We start from the raw sequence: 18,777 nt of genomic DNA, 5'->3' as shown, positions 1-18,777 counted from the left end.
TACAGTACACACCCTCTGCATCTAGGCTTAACCCTTATTAACCCTTAAATAGGGAAGAGAAAGGATATTATAAGCAGGCTTACCTTAAGAAATGTAGGCATCCCACTTCATTCACTACAGAACACAGAAGAAAACACAAAATAAAATAAACACTGGATATTTGGAGGCCACTGGCTCCTTTCTCAACATGGAGAGTCACATTAGATATTTGGAGTCTTTCACTGGTAAGGAAGCACTGCAAGCCTTCCACTGGAAACCAGTTTTTAAATGTAATAGATTTAAAAACTAAACTCACAGTGTACTATGCAATGTTCTTTTCTGTCTTGCGATACGGGATTGAATTATGGGTAGCAACTTCTTATTCTGTTGTTATTAGGATCATGATCCGTTGTTATTAGGATCATGATCCGTTGTTATTAGGATCATGATCCGTTGTTATTTGTGTAAATTACAATATATTAATGAGTAAACTTAAATATTATGAATTTTCTGACATGGCTCTGTCTTGGATGCATTCATATTTGGTTACCAGACATCAAAGAACAATAATCGTAAAAAATGGTAAAAAATTTATTTCATAGTGGCTTAGCACTAAATGTGGGGTTCCGCAAGGGTCAAGGACCCTTGCTATTTTAAATATTTATTAATGACTTACCTCAAAATGTATCGTCTAACCTTATCTTATATGCTTATGACACTACAGCAATAGTTAAATTAAATAATTTGCAAAATCTTAAACAAGAAATCAGTCTTTCTATTCTTAATTTATCTAATTGGTTTACAGCCAACGGGCTAAAACTTAATAATTCTAAAACACAGATGATGTTATTTCAAACAATTCAGAATAGGCAAAACTCAACTGTTGAACTATCTTATGATTATAATATTATATCCTTTACTGAAAATGCAAAATTTTTGGGCTTAGATATCGATAATAATTTAACATGGAAAACACGCATAAAAATGCTAGTTGGTAAATTAAATACGGCATGCTTTCGAATGTATGTTTTGAGAAATGTAATGGATTTAAAAACTAAACTCAAAGTGTACTATGCAATGTTCTTTTCTGTCTTGCAATACAGGATTGAATTATGGGGAGCAACTTCTTATTCTAAAGCAGTTTTCGAAATTCAGAAGAAATTTATAAGGATTTGATCATTTATGCCTAAAAGAACCTCATGCAGAGCTTTATTTGCTAAATATGAGATATTAACTTTGCCTTCACTTCATATATTTAAAATGATGGTGAATTTTAAAATTAATTATCAAATGTACAATGATAAACAAATCAGTCATCTGTATCATCTGTATCCTACACGCTCAAAAAATTTTTAATATCCAAGACATTGCCTATGTTTATATGAAAGATCTCCTTATTATATGGGATTAAGGCTCTACAACAGTCTACCCACTAATTTCAAAGAAATTTACAGTATTCCAAGATTTAAAAATGATTTCAAACAATACCTTTTACAGAAAAATTATTATAAGACTTTTGATTATTTAAATGATAAGTAAATATATATTAGTTAAAGCTATGTGGATTTTAGTTTTGTTATGTAGTGTTTAAGATCTCTGACAATATCACCTGTTTCACAAGCTAACGCTGGATCTGTGAAATGTTTTTGTGTTAATAAAGTAATATTCCATTTCATTTCAGTATTTCTTTTACTGTGCGCTGAAGAAGAGTATTCCTTGTATCAACTCAGGACTACACTAGAAGGGATAGCCCAGTCCTTTGAAGTGATCGCGTGTCGCCTGATGCTGCTCCCCCTAACTCCACGTGCCACTACCGTTCCCCCCTGCACCACTGTGACATAACATAGGGCGCTGCCGCTAGACACTGCCATTGTAACATTTGCTTTACACTCGCAGTTTTCTTCCATTTATAACGTGTAGTTTTAAAGACTTTTGGCTGCAGTGTCGCAATTTGTCGGAACCACTCTAAAAAAATAAAGATGTAGTGTATCACGTTAATCATTTAACAAAATCATTTCTTTTTATGAAAGAAAAAAAGATAAGAAAAAATATTAGTTATAAAATCTGCTCTTGAAACATTTAAATCTCTTGGCCTATAAAATTAGTCCTCGTAAATCAATTAATATGCCAATTACAAGCCCGATAAAAATTTCTATCAAACCTATCAAATGCCTTTCTAAACTTGATTTGATCAAGCCCTGCTACAAGTAAAAAAAAAGCCAATATAGAAATAAAATGCAAAACTAATTAAATCAAGCCCTCCTAAAACTTTAAGCACAGAATTAAGCCCAAACAAATCTACAATCAAACTCAACATGTGAACCAAGTCCAAAAATACGAAAGTTGCAAGAACCAAACTCTGATAATTGTTGCTATTTAAATTTCAATGTGTGCCAAGAAGCCTTAAGATTGTAATCTTTATCAGAATTAGACACCTCAAGATAAAACAGCAAATTTATTACAACAGGAAATACCAAAATAAAAATGTAAAGTGGAAAATCCTGTAAATAGTAGGTCTAAATAAAAATTTGTATACTACAATTTTATTTGTGTTCTGTATCAATTGTATGTGTGATTTAATTATTACTAATTTGACCAAAAGAATCGGATGTGAGTGTGTAAGCATAGAAATTGAATCACTCCAAGTTAAAACAAAACAGATTATTATGTTCAGGCTAAAAATCCATAGTTGTTGCATTTTATTTACAAATTACAATTTACTGTTAAAATGTTAAGAGCAGATCAATTTAATTATAGTTTCTTAGTAAATTTTTTTTGTACTCCACTAGTTCAAGAATATCGCCTATTTTACATTATTGCTATTATTGATTTCTGTATACAATTTTTTTAATGAATTATATCATCGTATTTAGGTAACTGTTAATAAATACGCCATTAAAAACTGATATAGCTATAAATCTGGATTATAAGAACAAAATTCACGACAGAGCAAGCACAAACACAGGTACAGTATGAGATACTGTACTGCTGTTGTACGGGACAGAGACTGCGGCTACGTCACACCTGGCCGTGCTGGGAGGGGGGCTGGAATCATTTTTTGAGCGCTAGTGGGATAGCCCTTCTATGTTTGTAGTCCTGGTATCAACTGGCCCTTCTTTTTAACTGAATATCATACCCTTTCACTGTCTTTCTCCTTGTTAATATTCAAACACAGCTTTGTACTATAAATTATCATTCCTGATCATAAAAAATTCACTTTTTAAGTCGCTGAATGAGGAAGAATTGAAAGAATATTCAGCTTGGAAAAAAGCAAAAACCGGACAAACATTTAATGAAGAAAGTGTAGAAGAAGAGTCTTCTGAAGACGAATCAGAAGAAGAAGAAGAAGAAGAAAATGGAGAGGTAAAATATCAGAAACAAAATTTTATCAACAGTCTTTAGACAGTTTTACAATAGACAATAGACAATTAATCTTTATTTACACATTCATTAAGAATAGTAGTAGCGTCAATTTACAATTTTTTTTTTAATGTGTGGTTGAGGTGTTGTTTAGTCAAAGACCTGTTGATGGTATTCTTTTAAGGAATAGAAAGGTTGATTAATGAGCCATTGATGCAAAGCTGGTTTGCATCAACTTTTGAACCATGTCCGATTTTGATGAAATTTGGATTAAAGGTGTAAAGCGGGATAAACTTGAATGAGTTCGCGAACCAGCACGATCGGACCATGGGAACGGGGCTTTACGGGGGGTTTTATGGGGTAAAAATTGTTTTTTCTCACTTTTCCCCCCTCAAAACACAAAATTTCCCGATTTCTCTTTAGACCTTTTTAAAGAGCTTAAAAAAACAAATAATTTAGTATATTAAAGTATTTCTGTTTGATTATTAGTAACGGAGAAAATAAAAAAAATTGTAAATTTAAAATTCCCATACGTTATTCTTATGGAGAATATTGTCAAATGTTGTAGTTTGCTTGTTTATGGATATATTTTGATCAAACTTGGCAAATTTATTTATTTTGTACTAAGCTATCAATATTTTACTCAAAAACACTTTATTAGTTTCCTTGTAGCAGCAAACCTAGGTACTCGTTAAACCTAATGTTATTAAAATATATTTAACTGAAAATCCAATTCAGACAAATGGAAATTCGCTTAGTCGGTAGGTTTGCTGCGGCGGGGGTATTTTTGTTTTCTGAGAACTCTTTGCATGTTAGTGGCAGAGGTTCCACCCCATGCTACAAGTCCATATCTCATATGCGACTCGAAAAGTGCAAAGTATGCTACTTTTGTTGTCATGTCATCTGTTGCATTTTTTATATGTTTAAGAGCATAGATGGTTGAACTTAATTTTTTACATATATTGTCCACATGAGGGGTCCAGGTTAAGTTCTTGTCGAGTGTGATGCCCAAAAACTTAGCTTCATCTTCCACTTCTACATCTGGGAGTCGTGGCACTTCTTGAGATTTACGGCCAAAAGCTATTTGAGTTGTTTTAGATGTGTTTACTACGAGATCATTGTTATAGCAGTATTGGTAGGCCATGCTGAGTGACACATAGGATTTTACTTCTAGATTTTCAGCTAGTGGTTCATTAACACATTCGCTGCTGAAAACCTTTAAACAGGCGCTCGCCAATGGCGGCGAGGCCCGGGCGGAGCCGCGACGCGCTAACTGAATCAGCGATCGCTATTGGTATTGAAATATCTCAGTAAGACGAATCACAAAAGAGCAGTGGTGATTGTTCTGCGTTACTCCGAAAGTGGACGTAGTTCACTGAAACACCCAAAGGTAGCAGCACTGCCTGGATCAATAACCAGAGTCTTTGTAATACGGCTCGAACTGAGAAAATCCCCGAAAACGGGACAAAAGCATTGCCAGACGGGATTTTACGGGCAATTTTTGTACCAACCTACACCAGAATAAAGCTCGCATTATAAGCTACAGGCTGGTAAAGATTACAACGTTCCCCAAACAATAGCTGAACCACACTGATCCGGCAAACAATGCAATGCGCGCTCCCCCACCCGTGGACCCCCCGCTCCTCAGCTGAGACGCGCGGGGTCCACCGGTGGACCCGCCGCATCGAATGTGTTAAACACTAAGGTTGTGTCATCAGCATACATAAGAGTAAGGCAGGCGTCTCCTATTTGTTGCGGCAAATCGTTGGTAAAAAGAATAAACAGTACCGGACCCATAACTGACCCTTGGGGAACTCCTCGATTTATTGGTTGAAAATTTGATCTTGCTTTTCTTATTAGGCTGTTAACTCTGTGCCTTAGTTCTACAAACTGACTCCTGTCTGTAAGGTAGCTTTGAAACCATTCTCTTACTATCCCTGATACCCCCAGGGAATCCAGCTTTTTAAGGATTAGCTGGTGGTCAAGGCAGTCAAATGCCTTACTGAAATCAAGAAAGATTCCTGTTGTTAGATTTCCTTCATCTAGGCTGTCAATCAGGGACTCAACCATCTGAATTATTGCTGTTGTTGTGGATTTCCCTTTTGTAAATCCATGTTGCAGGTTGTTTAGTAGGTTGTGATTTATGCAGTGGTCTAAAAGTCTTTTTAAAACAACTTTTTCATATATTTTGGAGAAGGTGGAAACGAGGGAAATTGGTCTGTAGTCGCTTGCTTCTAATGTGCTACCTTTTTTAAATTTCGGGTATACTTTAGTTATTTTAAGTAGTGAAGGAAAGATGCCTTGTTTTAGGGACTTATTTATCAAATCAGCCAATGGTAGTGCTAGTTCATTGCAGCAATGCTTAGGTATTTTTGACGAGATTTCATCAATTCCAGACGAGTTTTTTGCTTTAAGTTTGTTTATAATCATTTTGACTTCCTTCTCGTCTGTGCTTTGAAAGGAGGAAAACGGTGGACCTGTTTGAGTTACGTGTGGAGTTTGAGCTGTGTTCTTTAGGTTTTTTTGTTTCTCTACTGTTTTTTCTCCTACTTGTGTAAAAAATGTATTCAAATGCTCTGCAACATGGGTCACATTACTTATGAGTTGGCCATCTACTTGAAGGGTTATTTCATTTAGGGATGTTTCCTTTTTGGACGACACTGTGTTTATTGTTTCCCAGATAGCTTTAGATTTATTTTCAGCTTTCATCAACTGGTCAGAGTTAACCTTTTTCCGTCCCCTCATGTGGACAATATATGTAAAAAATTAAGTTCAACCATCTATGCTCTTAAACATATAAAAAATGCAACAGATGACATGACAACAAAAGTAGCATACTTTGCACTTTTCGAGTCGCATATGAGATATGGACTTGTAGCATGGGGTGGAACCTCTGCCACTAACATGCAAAGAGTTCTCAGAAAACAAAAAAGGCAGTCAGAATAACTGCAGGACTCCACAGACTCGACAGCTGCAGGGAAGCATTCAGGTCACTCAAAAGTACTTACCCTTGTAGCACTATACATCCAGGAAGTTGTGTTATTTGCAGTAAGAAATAACCCTACAAGGCGTGGCGAAATGCACCAACACAACCTGAGAAACACCATGCAGTACAACCTTCCACAACATCGCACGGCACAGTTTGAAAAGAAACCTTATCGTAGTTCTTTTTATTTTCAATAGAAACCCTTCTGTCATCTGGATTTCCCGTCACCTTAAACTTTCGTAGAGCTTTAAGAAATTCGGCTTTGAGTCTCACTGCTTCTGGGTCCATAGAGAATTTTAGTTTATGTTTTCTTTGTGTTTTTATCTTCTTTTGGGGGCAGGCTGCATCCATAGCTACTCTCACTATGTTACTAAAAGTTTTAAAAGCTTCTTCGGCATTGTTTATTGAGGTAACACTAAGCCAGTTTTCTTGACTGAGAAGATACTTGAGGTCTTGCAGGTTTTTATTTTTTAGGCAGCGTCCAATTTGGGCTGGATAACTTGAGTTGATGTGTGAGTTGAAGTTTACAGTACAGAGTTGAGCAGTATGATCCAAAAGTCCTGCATTGATGATTTCTGGAGTGAGTTGGTTTGTGTCCATATTTGTACATATCCAGTCAATGGAGGTTTGTGTTAGATTTGTTATTCTCGTAGGTGGAAGCTGTAGTCTCTGGATGTTGTGCATAGCAAGAGTTCATTTAAGATAATGTGTTTCCTGTTTGGGTTACATAAATCAACGTTAATATCTCCCATGATGATAAGAGGGGAATTTTCAATTTTTGTTTCCTCAATTAGTTCTGTAAAGGTGTTTAATGATTCCTCAAGGTCTCCGTTTGGCGGTCTGTAGGTTCCCAGTACAAACAGATTTGAGTTCTTGAATTTTATTTTTATAAGAGCTGCTTCAAATAACAGTTCTTTACAGTACTTGGAAACATCTATGGCTACTGTGCTGCTCTCAAGGCTTTCTTTTACAAGAATGCACACACCTCCCTTTCTGTGTTCTATTCTACTATAGTGAGCCTTGAGGCAGAATCCAGTAGCTATGACGGTGCTACTTATTGTGTCAGGTTTCAGTCCGTGTTCTGTCAGAATTACTATGTCAGGTCTGGTTTCTTCTAAAAGGTGCTGTAGTCTATTTATTTTATTTGAGACTTCCTGTGTATTTTGGTGCAGCAGGATGAGTTTGAAGTTTACATCCTGACTCGATTGTCTAAAAAAAACAGTCAGGTTGCGTTTCTTTTGTCTCTGCTGATTTTTGCAGTTTTCTTGAAGTAAAATCAGGCTGCGTTGGAATAATCTGAGAAGGTGAGGAAAAATTTACCTAAAAAATGTGGCAGATCTTTACTATTAAGCCTATCATAGGCCTAAATATACCAATTAATTAAGGCGGGGGGTCCCCATTACAGTTAACATCAAACATTCATAATTGAATAATCAAACATTGCAATAATTATTGCTATGACAATTTACTTTGGACAAAGCCTTATACAAAAGATTTAGTATACATTCAACTAACTCTGGGAAACAATGATAGAAGAAACGTTTTAACATGCAAAACATATAAGTGTTGCTTTCAAAGCTAAGCAAATTAGGGATAAAGAACAATGCTTTAAAGTTACTGAAGTCTTACCTTTCCAACAGAAAACAGTTTGTAGAATTAATTCACCAAAACAACAAAAACTATAAAATTCATTACCGATCCTCTATTAGAGATGTGAAATTTGGAGTGCCTCAGGGGTCCATCTTAGGCCCTTTATTATTCATTTGTTACTTTAGAGACTTTCCCCAACTCAGTGACTTGAGTGAACTTTGCCTATATGCCGATGATACTAATTTGAAAATCACTGCAAAATCAAATGATGAAATTGAACTTAAGGCAAATTCCGATATAGCAGTTTTAAATAATTTTTTTAATTCTAATAATTTGCTTCTTAATCCAGATAAGACAAATTTCATTAGTTTTCAAACTCGAGAATTAGGGGATCAAAATAAACCATTCATCAGACTCGAGAACACAGAAATTCTAAGTATGGACAACATGAAATTCTTGGGATTGGTAATTGATAAAAATCTTAAATGGAACAGTCATGTTGAAAAGTTACTTGCCAAAATCACATCAGGATTATTTGCTTTATCTAGATTGAAACCCTTATGTGAAAAACAAACTCTAAAAGTTATATATTTTTCATATATCCACTCAAGTATATCTTTTGGGATTTCACTTTATGGTGCAACTAGTGATTACAATTTGAATTCTATTCTAAAAAAGCAAATGAAAGCTATTAGAATTATCTGCAATTTAGATTTTGAAACTTCTGTCAATAAAGAACATTTTAAATCTGAAAATATAATGACAATTTACGGAATGTACGTTTATGAAACAATTTTATCAGTAAAGGACAGACTTCATGATTTGGAACGAGTTGGGGATAGTCATAATTATTTCACCAGAAATCGGGAAAACCTTGCAATTGGCCACCATAGTCTAAAACTTTTTGAGAAAAAACCCATGTATGCAGGATCAAAATTTTATAATAATCTCCCAATCGAAATTAAATCAGAGACTTCCAAAACAATATTTAAAAATAAATTAAAAAGATTTCTCATCAGCAAGGCTATTTTTTCTTTTGAAGAGTTGAATAGTCTTTGAAGTCAAAAACAAATTCAATTTATGTATTTTTTGTTTAGAAAGTTTGTAAAATTTTGTTTTTATTTTATTATGTTATAAATGTATTTAATAACTATTAGGCCTACTTGCAACTGTTGACACTATTCAATGTATTATGTACAGGAAATGAATAAAGTAGTTTTGAATTGAATTGAATTGAATTGAATATGTTCTCTCAAATTTGTTGGGACAAAGTTTGCAATTAAATATTTAGATTCCCCCATAAATCTTATGGGAGAAACTCCAACTTTGATGGCCTGTGGGGCAAAGCCCGAGGATTTTTATTACAGGAATTGGTGAAAGGGGGCGTCTACACAAAAAATACTTTATTTTGACATGTCGTTTGTAAAAATCTGTCTATTATTAACGGAGGAGTAGTGTTTTGTAGAAATCGCCTTTACGTATTATATATAAGAAAAAAAACTATATTAAAATTAAAATTATATTAAAAAATATTTATATTTAAAATTATACTAAAAAAATGGTTCTAAAATGTTAGCATTAGTATTGACTGTCATACGCCAAGCAAGCAATAGATACTTTCTTGGAAGTTCTGTTTAGAAACTACTTTTCATTTACTCATAGTGCATACAACCACAACCAACTCTCTCTCGTGTAGTTCTCCCCTTGTCAGCTCATTTTCACTGTTCTCACCCTTTCTCTCCCTCTCCCGCCCCCTCTTTACTCGACCACCCCTTTCTCCAATCGAAATAACCGGTATGGTACTGTTGGTGAGAATAGGCTTATGCCAGGTAGTCTTCTCCACTTGCCTTGACACTTTAACGACCCCTGAATTTACGAGTTAGATAAGACGACTCGCCAGTTCTCCTACAATCACCCAAACTTAACCTGATAATCATTTTTACCTTAAACTGATCAGTTTAAGGTAAAACTGATCCTTCGGGCCAATAGTTCTCCCGAACTAACTAAAAATATAGGGGACCCGCAGACCCTTTTGGCAACCGGTACTACTAAGTATTAATGTGTAATGAAATAATGTAATTAATGTATACAATTTTCCAGGAGTTCTATGGCTACTCAGTTACTCTAGATTTAGATTCCACTCTGGTCTGGAATAGAAAGGCAATATAGGAAATTGTATTAAAATCCAAAAATGTATTATCTGAAGTAGTCCGAGAGATGTTATTTACTGAAAATGTTTTGTGTTGAAGGCTGCTACAGCAGAACCTGAGAATGATGGTGAGGAACTCTGGAAAAATGAGCCAAAAAAGCCTCCGGTGTAAGTAAAATAATTAATTAAGTTGTTATCGACCCTACCTTAATCTAGATTATAGGCTTCAACAGTTAGATTGTCAGATACAGGTATACTTGCGCAGAAGTTATATGGAAACAGGAAGTTTTGTTACATTTGACCTTCTATAAAAGTTATATACTGTGTCAAACCTTAAGTTATATGGAAACAGGATGGCCGTGTAGAAGGTCTAAGGAAGTTTTGTTACATTTGACCTTCTATAAAAGTTATATATTTTTAAACAAATCATTTGTTTGCCTTTCAACACTATTAAACTTTAAACACTGTGTCAAACCTTTTCCTATAACTCTTACAGTGTTAATAACATGAATAACTATTAAAGTATCCATTTTATCTACAAGTAAAGTATAGGTATGAAGAAGGTAGAATTTCAACTCGGATCAGATATTGAGAGGTTTGTTTTTTGATATTTTCCCACTGCCACACGATATAAAGTTAACTGGGAGTGTCCAGACTTTAATCTTGCTTGCTCATCTTAATTAAAATGGATGCCATTTTGATTAGGGGTGCGATACTGACCTCTGGTTTGCACTATTCAATTTCTCTTAATAAACCATTTAAAATGAGGGGTCACATGATAGGTGTTTACATTTCAAAATTTGGGGCTGGGGTAAAGTTGTAACTTTTATGAAAAGGACAATTTTTATGTTGTAAATATGTGCCGAATTTGGTTTTCCCACTGCAACGGGTTAAAAAGTCAACTTGGGGGTTCCAGACTTGCCTAACCCTGTATTATGACTGTTAAAGAACCACCAAAACATAAGTAGCAAGTAAAATTCGACACTGGCATATTAAGGATTGTCTGGCAAGGTCCGTTTTTACCATTCTTAGAAGCTATCTTAATTACGAACGGCAAAATGTTGTTGGGGGTGATAGTGAGCTACTTAGAAACACTTTTTCGGGCTGCTTATACAAAATTATACATTCATTATGACAGCTGGCAAAAAAATAGCCCCCCCAAAACATCTCAAAATAAGTCCCCCCCCCCCCCAAAAATTCCTGTGGCGCGTTTGTGGGGCACCCCTGGATCGGTCTAGTAGTGACTGAGAAAACAGACTTACAACTGCTTATTAAATATATAGATTTTCATTATCCGGAATTTCATTATCCGCACACCTCTAAACAAAATACAATAAAGTATAATGTAATCATGATATTTTATTTTATTGAGCTCTGAGCTGCCATTTCAGAACTGATGAATGTTGTAGATAATAATTAACTAGCATTGATTTGTCAGTAGTTGAAAACAAATAATTTGTAACCTTGACTTATTAGGTAAATAAAATACAATAATTTATCCTAGCGTACTGAAGGTTAAGGTCAAATACTTAATTAATTTTGTAGACAATTAGTTTTTACCCTGTTCCGCCTGTCACCTAATACTTCAATTTAATTAAAACTATATACGGTAACTAGAATTTAATGGATATGAATTACAGGAGTAGAGCTAAAATACTGTTGCGGGCTTAACAGGTTCTTTACAACAAAAATTTGGTGATTTTATAATAGCTATTTTATTTACACTAATATTCTGTATTTACAATAATTACAATTTCCTAACACCAAACTAACCCTATTAGGGGTGTGCGAAGCAGCAAACAAATTTCGATTCGAAGCAACGATTCGATTCAAAAGATTTTCGATTCGATTCAATGAAACTCGATTCGAAGCAATACGAAATTTTTCTATTCATAATTGTCAATTGAGTGGATTAACAATAATTAAAATTATATGCACATTTGTGTAATACAAATTTTTGCTGATGGATCCAAATAAAGTACACTAACCTAACCTAACTTAACCTAACTTAACTTAACCTAACCTAACTTACCTAACCTAATCTAACTTAACCTAACCTAACTTAACCTAACCCAACTTAACCTAACCTAACCTAACTTAACCTAACTTAACCTAACACAACTTAACCTTTGAAAATACGCGATATTACCGGCAAATAACTTTTGTAGGAGAGTTGACGGGGAAGTTTAAACTTCCCGTTTTCCCTCGTCCGATGGCGTCTACCTGGTCGAGTGGTTGTGCCAATGGTGCCTTTTCCAAGCAGGCGAGTTGACCCTACTTATTCCCCTCAAATCATTGTGCCAATACTGCCATGGGCATGAGACCCAAAAATGTGTGCCAATCATCCCGTCCCCGGGCAACGATGTGTGCATTCAAGGTCATCAACCCCCACCAAGGACCCACCTCCCCACCCACCTCCCCTCTTACACCACCCGGTGTATTTGTCCTTAATACGCCGCTAGTGTGGCTGGTGGACACTTCCGGTAACATCCTTTTAATTTTGTATTGTATTGGATCATAGAAATATATTTTTTTTTAACCCATCTAACCAAGATACAGATCTGTTCACTATATCAGATATATTTCTTTTGTTTATAATTTAATTTATTATGTAAAATACTAAAATATATTTTTAATTAGGTATGGAATAAACAATAAATGATTAAACTAGTATGTCTGGATAAATAGTCTTTCTTTTGACTTTGTTTTCTTTGCACTGTTAGTGTTGCGTCACGGCTTTTGTCTTGTCACTCTTGTCAGTAGACGACTAGACTGGCTCTGGCTAGTGGCGGTGCGGCAATTGCTCTGTTGCGTCTTTATTCTTAAAGGTCGTGAGCCAACTTAATCTTTAATTCTCATTTGAACATTTTAATTCCTCTGTAATAATAGATTAATAATATAAGAGTGTATCTTTGGAAATAAATTATCCTTTTTTTTCTGTTGCTGAACAAATATTCGGGGACCCGCAGACCCCTAACAAAAATACCAAATGTATCAGTCTATAACATTAATCTTACTAGTTAAGTATTAAGTAACAAATTTTTCAGACTTATTTTTAAAATGATTTTGGAGTAACCTATCTTGTTTTGGCTAGGTTTACAGTAGTAAAATATTTCTTACACTGCTTACATCAAGAGAAAAAACAAAACCTCTCATCATTTGCAATGTCAAAACAAAAAAAATATAAAACAGTTAAAGCTATATTTAATGCAAAGAATGTATTAAATAAGAACACCTTTGTAAAGGAAACGCAACAGCAACGCGCTCCTGTATTGCGGGTATTGCATTGACTTTCTGCAGGCGTTTTTCGTATATGGATACTGACTCCCTCATGAATCGAATCGTTTTTTGACCACCACTGAATCGAATCGCGATTCGATGCATCGAATCGAATCAAAATTTCGATGCATCGCACACCCCTAAACCCTATCTAACCTAGCTAATGTAATAGGAGGGTCAAGATATACTGGTAGTGTTGTTAAACAATAACTTGTTGTGCTGACCTACTTAAAGCAACAGCCTTCAGTAGGTCAGCACAACAAGTTATTGTTTAACAACACTACCAGCCTACTCACACAACATTGCCAAACACTTCCTCTTTACAATATTTGACCCTCCTATTACACTAACGCCTATTCTAGTTTACAATGTTTCTACTTACAGCTAGCCTCTACAGGAGGATTTATCACTACTTCTGTTACAACACTGTCACTAGTGTCACTACACTGTCTCTACACCGTCACTACACTGTCACTACCACTAGCACTAGCACTGGTCACTAACACCGACGGGCGCTTGGTGCGACGATTCTCGGAAGGCTCAACTCAACTCAACTGCCGTGTGCCGGAAGACGGTCACTTATATAAGTTTGCCGTGGAACATTCTGGAGACCCCTAGTAGCCCAAACAAAGCTGTTTACAGATCATCAAGCTTCTGGTGGATGTCAAAGACCCTATTGACGTAGTCCGTTGACATGGGTCTATTGTCTTTCGGAGAACCCCGTGTTGACAAACAACCCTTTTGGGACGGCGCCTGGCTATTGTTGCGCGGGGCTCCTACTTGTAACAATACTATCGGATAACGATGGACGTGAGCTGTTTCGCCCGTCCGGTAACAATATATTTAATGAAAATGCGATAGTATACATAAATTAGTCTACACCAAGAATTAATTTAATCTCAAGAAACAACTAATTTAGCTTGCAATAATGCTTAACAGTCTTGTGAAGAGTTATAACCAATTTACCTTGGAACTATCGTAGCCTATAATTTCCACCAAAAAGGAATAATAAAAGCAGCTATAATAACAATAGTAAATTTAAAATATACTGAGTAAAAATAAAATAAAATAAAATATACGGAGTACTTACTGTTGAGGTCTGAAAATGGGAACAAAGACTAGGTTTAACTGTACCAGTGGGTTTTGTATAAGTTACATGGTCTGGGGGTAGGGAAATTATATGCTATTTTGCAAGAAGCCTAAAGTTGGCAGCCTTGTTGTTTACATTTTGACAAGTTGTTTATTTATTGTTTATATTTATATTATATATTTATTTTTTATTTAGGATTTATTTGGTACTTATAGGCTATGATTGGGGCCTAATAAAGAAGAAACTTTTAGCCTAATTCAATAAAATTATTGCTTTTAAAAATATTGTCATATTTTATAGTTAATATTTTTGTTTGAACCTGTATGAATATTTATGAATTTCTTTCAGAGGGTTAAATTAAATTAAAACTACCGTGTAATTATACTTTTTATTTACCATTAATTTTCCTCTGAAGGCTCACATATGAGCCATCGGTCAGATACAACATTTCAATGGGGTTGTGGTCACTCCTGACCAGATTGGCTCATATATGAGCCACTTATAAATAGTTAACTATCTATAATAAAACGTGTCACATGACTGTGAAATAAGGCGTAGTACACAGATAGAAGAGATGATTTAGGAATTTCTGGCGTAAGTTTTCTTAGAAGATGGAGTACACGAGATAACTTGACACATATCCGCGCAATGTGTTTGCTCCAACTTATCTGGTATCTAATGTGAATCCCAGAAGCTTTACAGTGCCATCTTCCTCTACTCTCCGCTTCCGCGTACAAACCAGGACTGGGTTTTGTCATCATTGATTTTCAAGCGGTTTACAACAAACCAATCCTAGGCTCTCTCGAGCAGGTCTTCAGCCTCTGTTGGCAGTTGGTGAATATTGACACCTCTGGTCAGCAGCGTTGTATCGTCTGCAAATAATAATGATCTCCCACTCAGATGAAGGTCGTTAATCATTATAGTAAAAAGAAGAGGACCTAGGATAGATCCTTGTGGCACACCGTGTGAGAGATGGCCTATGCTGGAAAGGGCTCCTCGCAGAGACACAACTTGCTTACGGTCCCTCAGATAGTTTGAGAGGCTCTTGAGAACAACACCGCTAATGCCATACTTGCCCAGTTTTAGCAGGAGAATATCGTGAGGTACTACATCAAAAGCCTTGCTTAGGTCGCAGAGGCTAAGCTGCACAGACTCATTTTGCTCAAATGCTTCAGAGATGGCGTTGACTAGGCTCATCAGGGTGGTGGTGGTAGAGCGGCCTTTTCTGAATCCATGACTAACTTACAACTTTAGCGCTGAAAGATGGGATGTTAATGGATAGTGTCCGATTTTTTGGATATTTGTTTTTTGTTTTATGTTATTCTGGATATATTGTATAAAGTAATAATATCTGTATTGTTACATGTATCTTGAATTATTTCAATCCTGATTTACATTTAGGGTGTATTTTCTACAGCAAAGTTGTAAATTTTTTTTTCTCAACAGAACTGCGTGGGATTTGTTCAAAACAGAATTTTTGAATAAAAACAGTAATTTGCCAAACAAAGCGGCATTCAAGCAGGCAGCTACACAATGGAAAACTCTTTCACAGAAAGAAACCGAGAAATACAAAAAACGACACCAGCAGCTCAAAGACAAGTACATGTCAGATTTTGAAGAATTCCTTAATGTGAGTACTTTAATCATTGTTTACACTTTTAAACCTACCTTTTAACTATGAATGAGTAACATAAATTTCATGGTCTGTAACTTTTTTTATTTTTCCACACTTTGTTTCTGTACACTTTGCAGACTAGATATACTGTTTCCAAAAAGGGGCCGGTAAAGTCAGCTGGAGTACTGTATACTTACCGCGGTATTGATCACTCACAAGCTCCTGACATTTTCAAAATGCAATAATATGAGTTTTTAGAGTAGGCTCTCAACAAAGGTAGATACAAAAAATATTTGAGTAGTTTGGCTGGGCACATTTTTCTTTCACAAATAACAAATAAATATTTGTAAAGTTAAAATTTTAAAATAATACCTTTTAAATCTAGATAACAATTCGGTTATAATTTATTTTTGTAAAAAAATACAACCGACTTCAAACGCTCTAAAAAGAATGAAATAATTTCAATAAAGTAAACTTTTGTATTGGTCAAGCTCACGTATTTTAAGTCGGTGCGGCTCTATGATGATTTTTGATACACAATTAAATGAGGGTGTCCATATTACAGGTGACTTTCTATAACTAAAGGTGTTAATCTGCATGTCTTTTTCATTGTTATGCGTTGGGTGTTATTTTATTACCGTAACCAAAGATCGGCATTATAGTGGTATTAACTAGTATATTTAAAAAGATTATAAAGCATTTAAATGTTTCTAACTTGGAAAAGTAACGTTTTAATATTTAACCAGCTTTTTCCCTGTCATAATATCAAAATAAATTATTTTCCTATTCATAGAACATTTGTGTGTGTTATTTTCATAATGCATTCATTCTGAAGTAAACATAAAATACAAGAAAATACTTCCTTTGATATATAAACAAAACAGCTCAGTATGTTTTTTTTTTATATTTATGTTATCCAGCTACTATTTATTGATTTTCAAAATACACACACAATATTTTATTTCAATCATATTTGCAGTTAGAGCTGCGCCGACTTGAAATATGAGAGCTTGACCAATACAAAAGTTTACTTTATTGAAATTATTTCATTCTTTTTATAGTGTTTGAAGTCGGTTTTATTTTTTTACCAAAATAAATTATTTCATGATTTTTAGTGAATGTATAATTTGTTATATATTAATTACTTAAGGTTTTTTGATAAGCAAAACTGTTTGAAACAATCAAAAGTGCCACATAACAATCATTATTTTAAAACTGCTTTAGTCACCTGTTCAGGTTACATAATCAATGGGTATAAAAATAAACATTTTTAGATATTCCTTAAAAAACAAAGAGTTGTCCATTACATTAGGCCTAATGAAAAACTAAATGTCTTTTCTAGAGACATTGAAATGTCAGACATCATAGTTTCCTGCAATCTGTGTACTTCTACATTATAAAAAGAAATACAGTAACGTATCAAGCCTTTTGGAACAATATGAAAGTTATTCCTCAGCAACCAGCACTAAAAAATCTCTCAAAAGTAGAAAATTGGTTGTTATCACCTGAAAATATGTATATGAAAGATTGGTTCAGCTAAAAGTGGTGTAAGCCGGGTAGGTGGTTTTGTTTGCTCAAGATATAGCCTAGTCGAAATTGCAAATCATCTTACTCTAGGACTTTCCGAAGCAGGCATAATAGTATTGATATGATATAGTAACTGGGTAGAGAATGTTAATAAACATTCCACAAGTCAGAATATTCAATATTAAAAACAGAATTACTGTATACACAAATCAGGTCAAACGTTAAAATACTTTTTTCCTACAGTCACCCGACAAAGTTGGCTTCCTTGTACTGTTTATAGTACAGAAAGCTGCTAATTGCTGCATATTTATACTTTGCATTTATACTTGCATATTTATACTTTGTCTTACGGTTTATACTTTGCCGCACATCAGGATTCCCACGAAACAACACAAAACAGCGTGGTTCTATTTTGCACGTAATCCGTGTACGCTTGGAAATAGGTTGGCAACACTTAAAGATGATAATAATAATATGAGCAGCTGATTGACTTTATAACTACGATTTAACCTGTCATTTCGTGTTTATAGTTTTGGTATGTCTGAACTTTCTGGACTTTTCTTTTAAACGTTTTTAAAACATTCCTACGATCTTAATAAACAAGAAAATACCTTTAAAGCATTTTTTTTTGGCGCGGAAACCACTTCAAATTACAAAAACATACGGAACTATATTCTCAAAACGCAGAGCACATTTCTTGCCGAGGAAAAATAGCAGAGTGATACGGACCGCTGGTACTACTTTCTCTAGGGCACCATTTGTGTTGCCAGCTGAACCTAAAAACGTGTTGTATAGTGTTTGAAAGACTAATTATTTATATGCTTTATAGTGACTGTAGGAAAAATATAATGTGTAACACGAGTGAAAAAGGCATTTGCTGCACTCGAGATCATTCGTAAACATTGCTCTCGTGTGCAGCAAAGTGCCACTTTCACCACTAGTTACACAAATAAATATTTTATAGTAACCAAAACAAAATGCATTTTTTCAATGTAATTTATTTAGGCTCCATGGCAAGAAATAGTTTTGACATGAAGCAACTGTTTCATGAAGAATTGTCTGTAGCTTCATTTAAATGGTCTCAACTAACAGCTGTAGGGATGTTATTATTATTTATTGCCTTCTCTGCACAAATATAAACAAAATAAATGTTGAATATTTGTGGATTTCAGCATTTTTCACCGAAAGAAATATTACACTTA

General features: G+C 34.7%; 1 protein-coding gene across 1 annotated transcript in view; it reads left to right on the top strand.

Annotated features, from left to right (window-relative positions):
- The window catches only part of LOC128990431 (nucleolar transcription factor 1-like), a 158,479-nt gene that overhangs the window by 117,159 nt on the left and 22,543 nt on the right, over nt 1-18,777 (top strand). Inside the window, exons 14-16 of the mRNA XM_054412793.1 lie at nt 3,205-3,342; nt 10,165-10,232; nt 15,880-16,063. Of these exons, the coding sequence (XP_054268768.1) occupies nt 3,205-3,342; nt 10,165-10,232; nt 15,880-16,063 (390 nt within the window). The remainder of the gene's footprint in view (nt 1-3,204; nt 3,343-10,164; nt 10,233-15,879; nt 16,064-18,777) is intronic.

This window comes from Macrosteles quadrilineatus, unplaced genomic scaffold, assembly GCF_028750875.1.
Source record: "Macrosteles quadrilineatus isolate MER2022 unplaced genomic scaffold, UCM_ALF_1.0 Scaffold_3__2_contigs__length_128488019, whole genome shotgun sequence".
Classification (NCBI taxonomy): domain Eukaryota; kingdom Metazoa; phylum Arthropoda; class Insecta; order Hemiptera; family Cicadellidae; genus Macrosteles; species Macrosteles quadrilineatus.
This window is presented reverse-complemented; position numbering and strand designations above follow the sequence as displayed.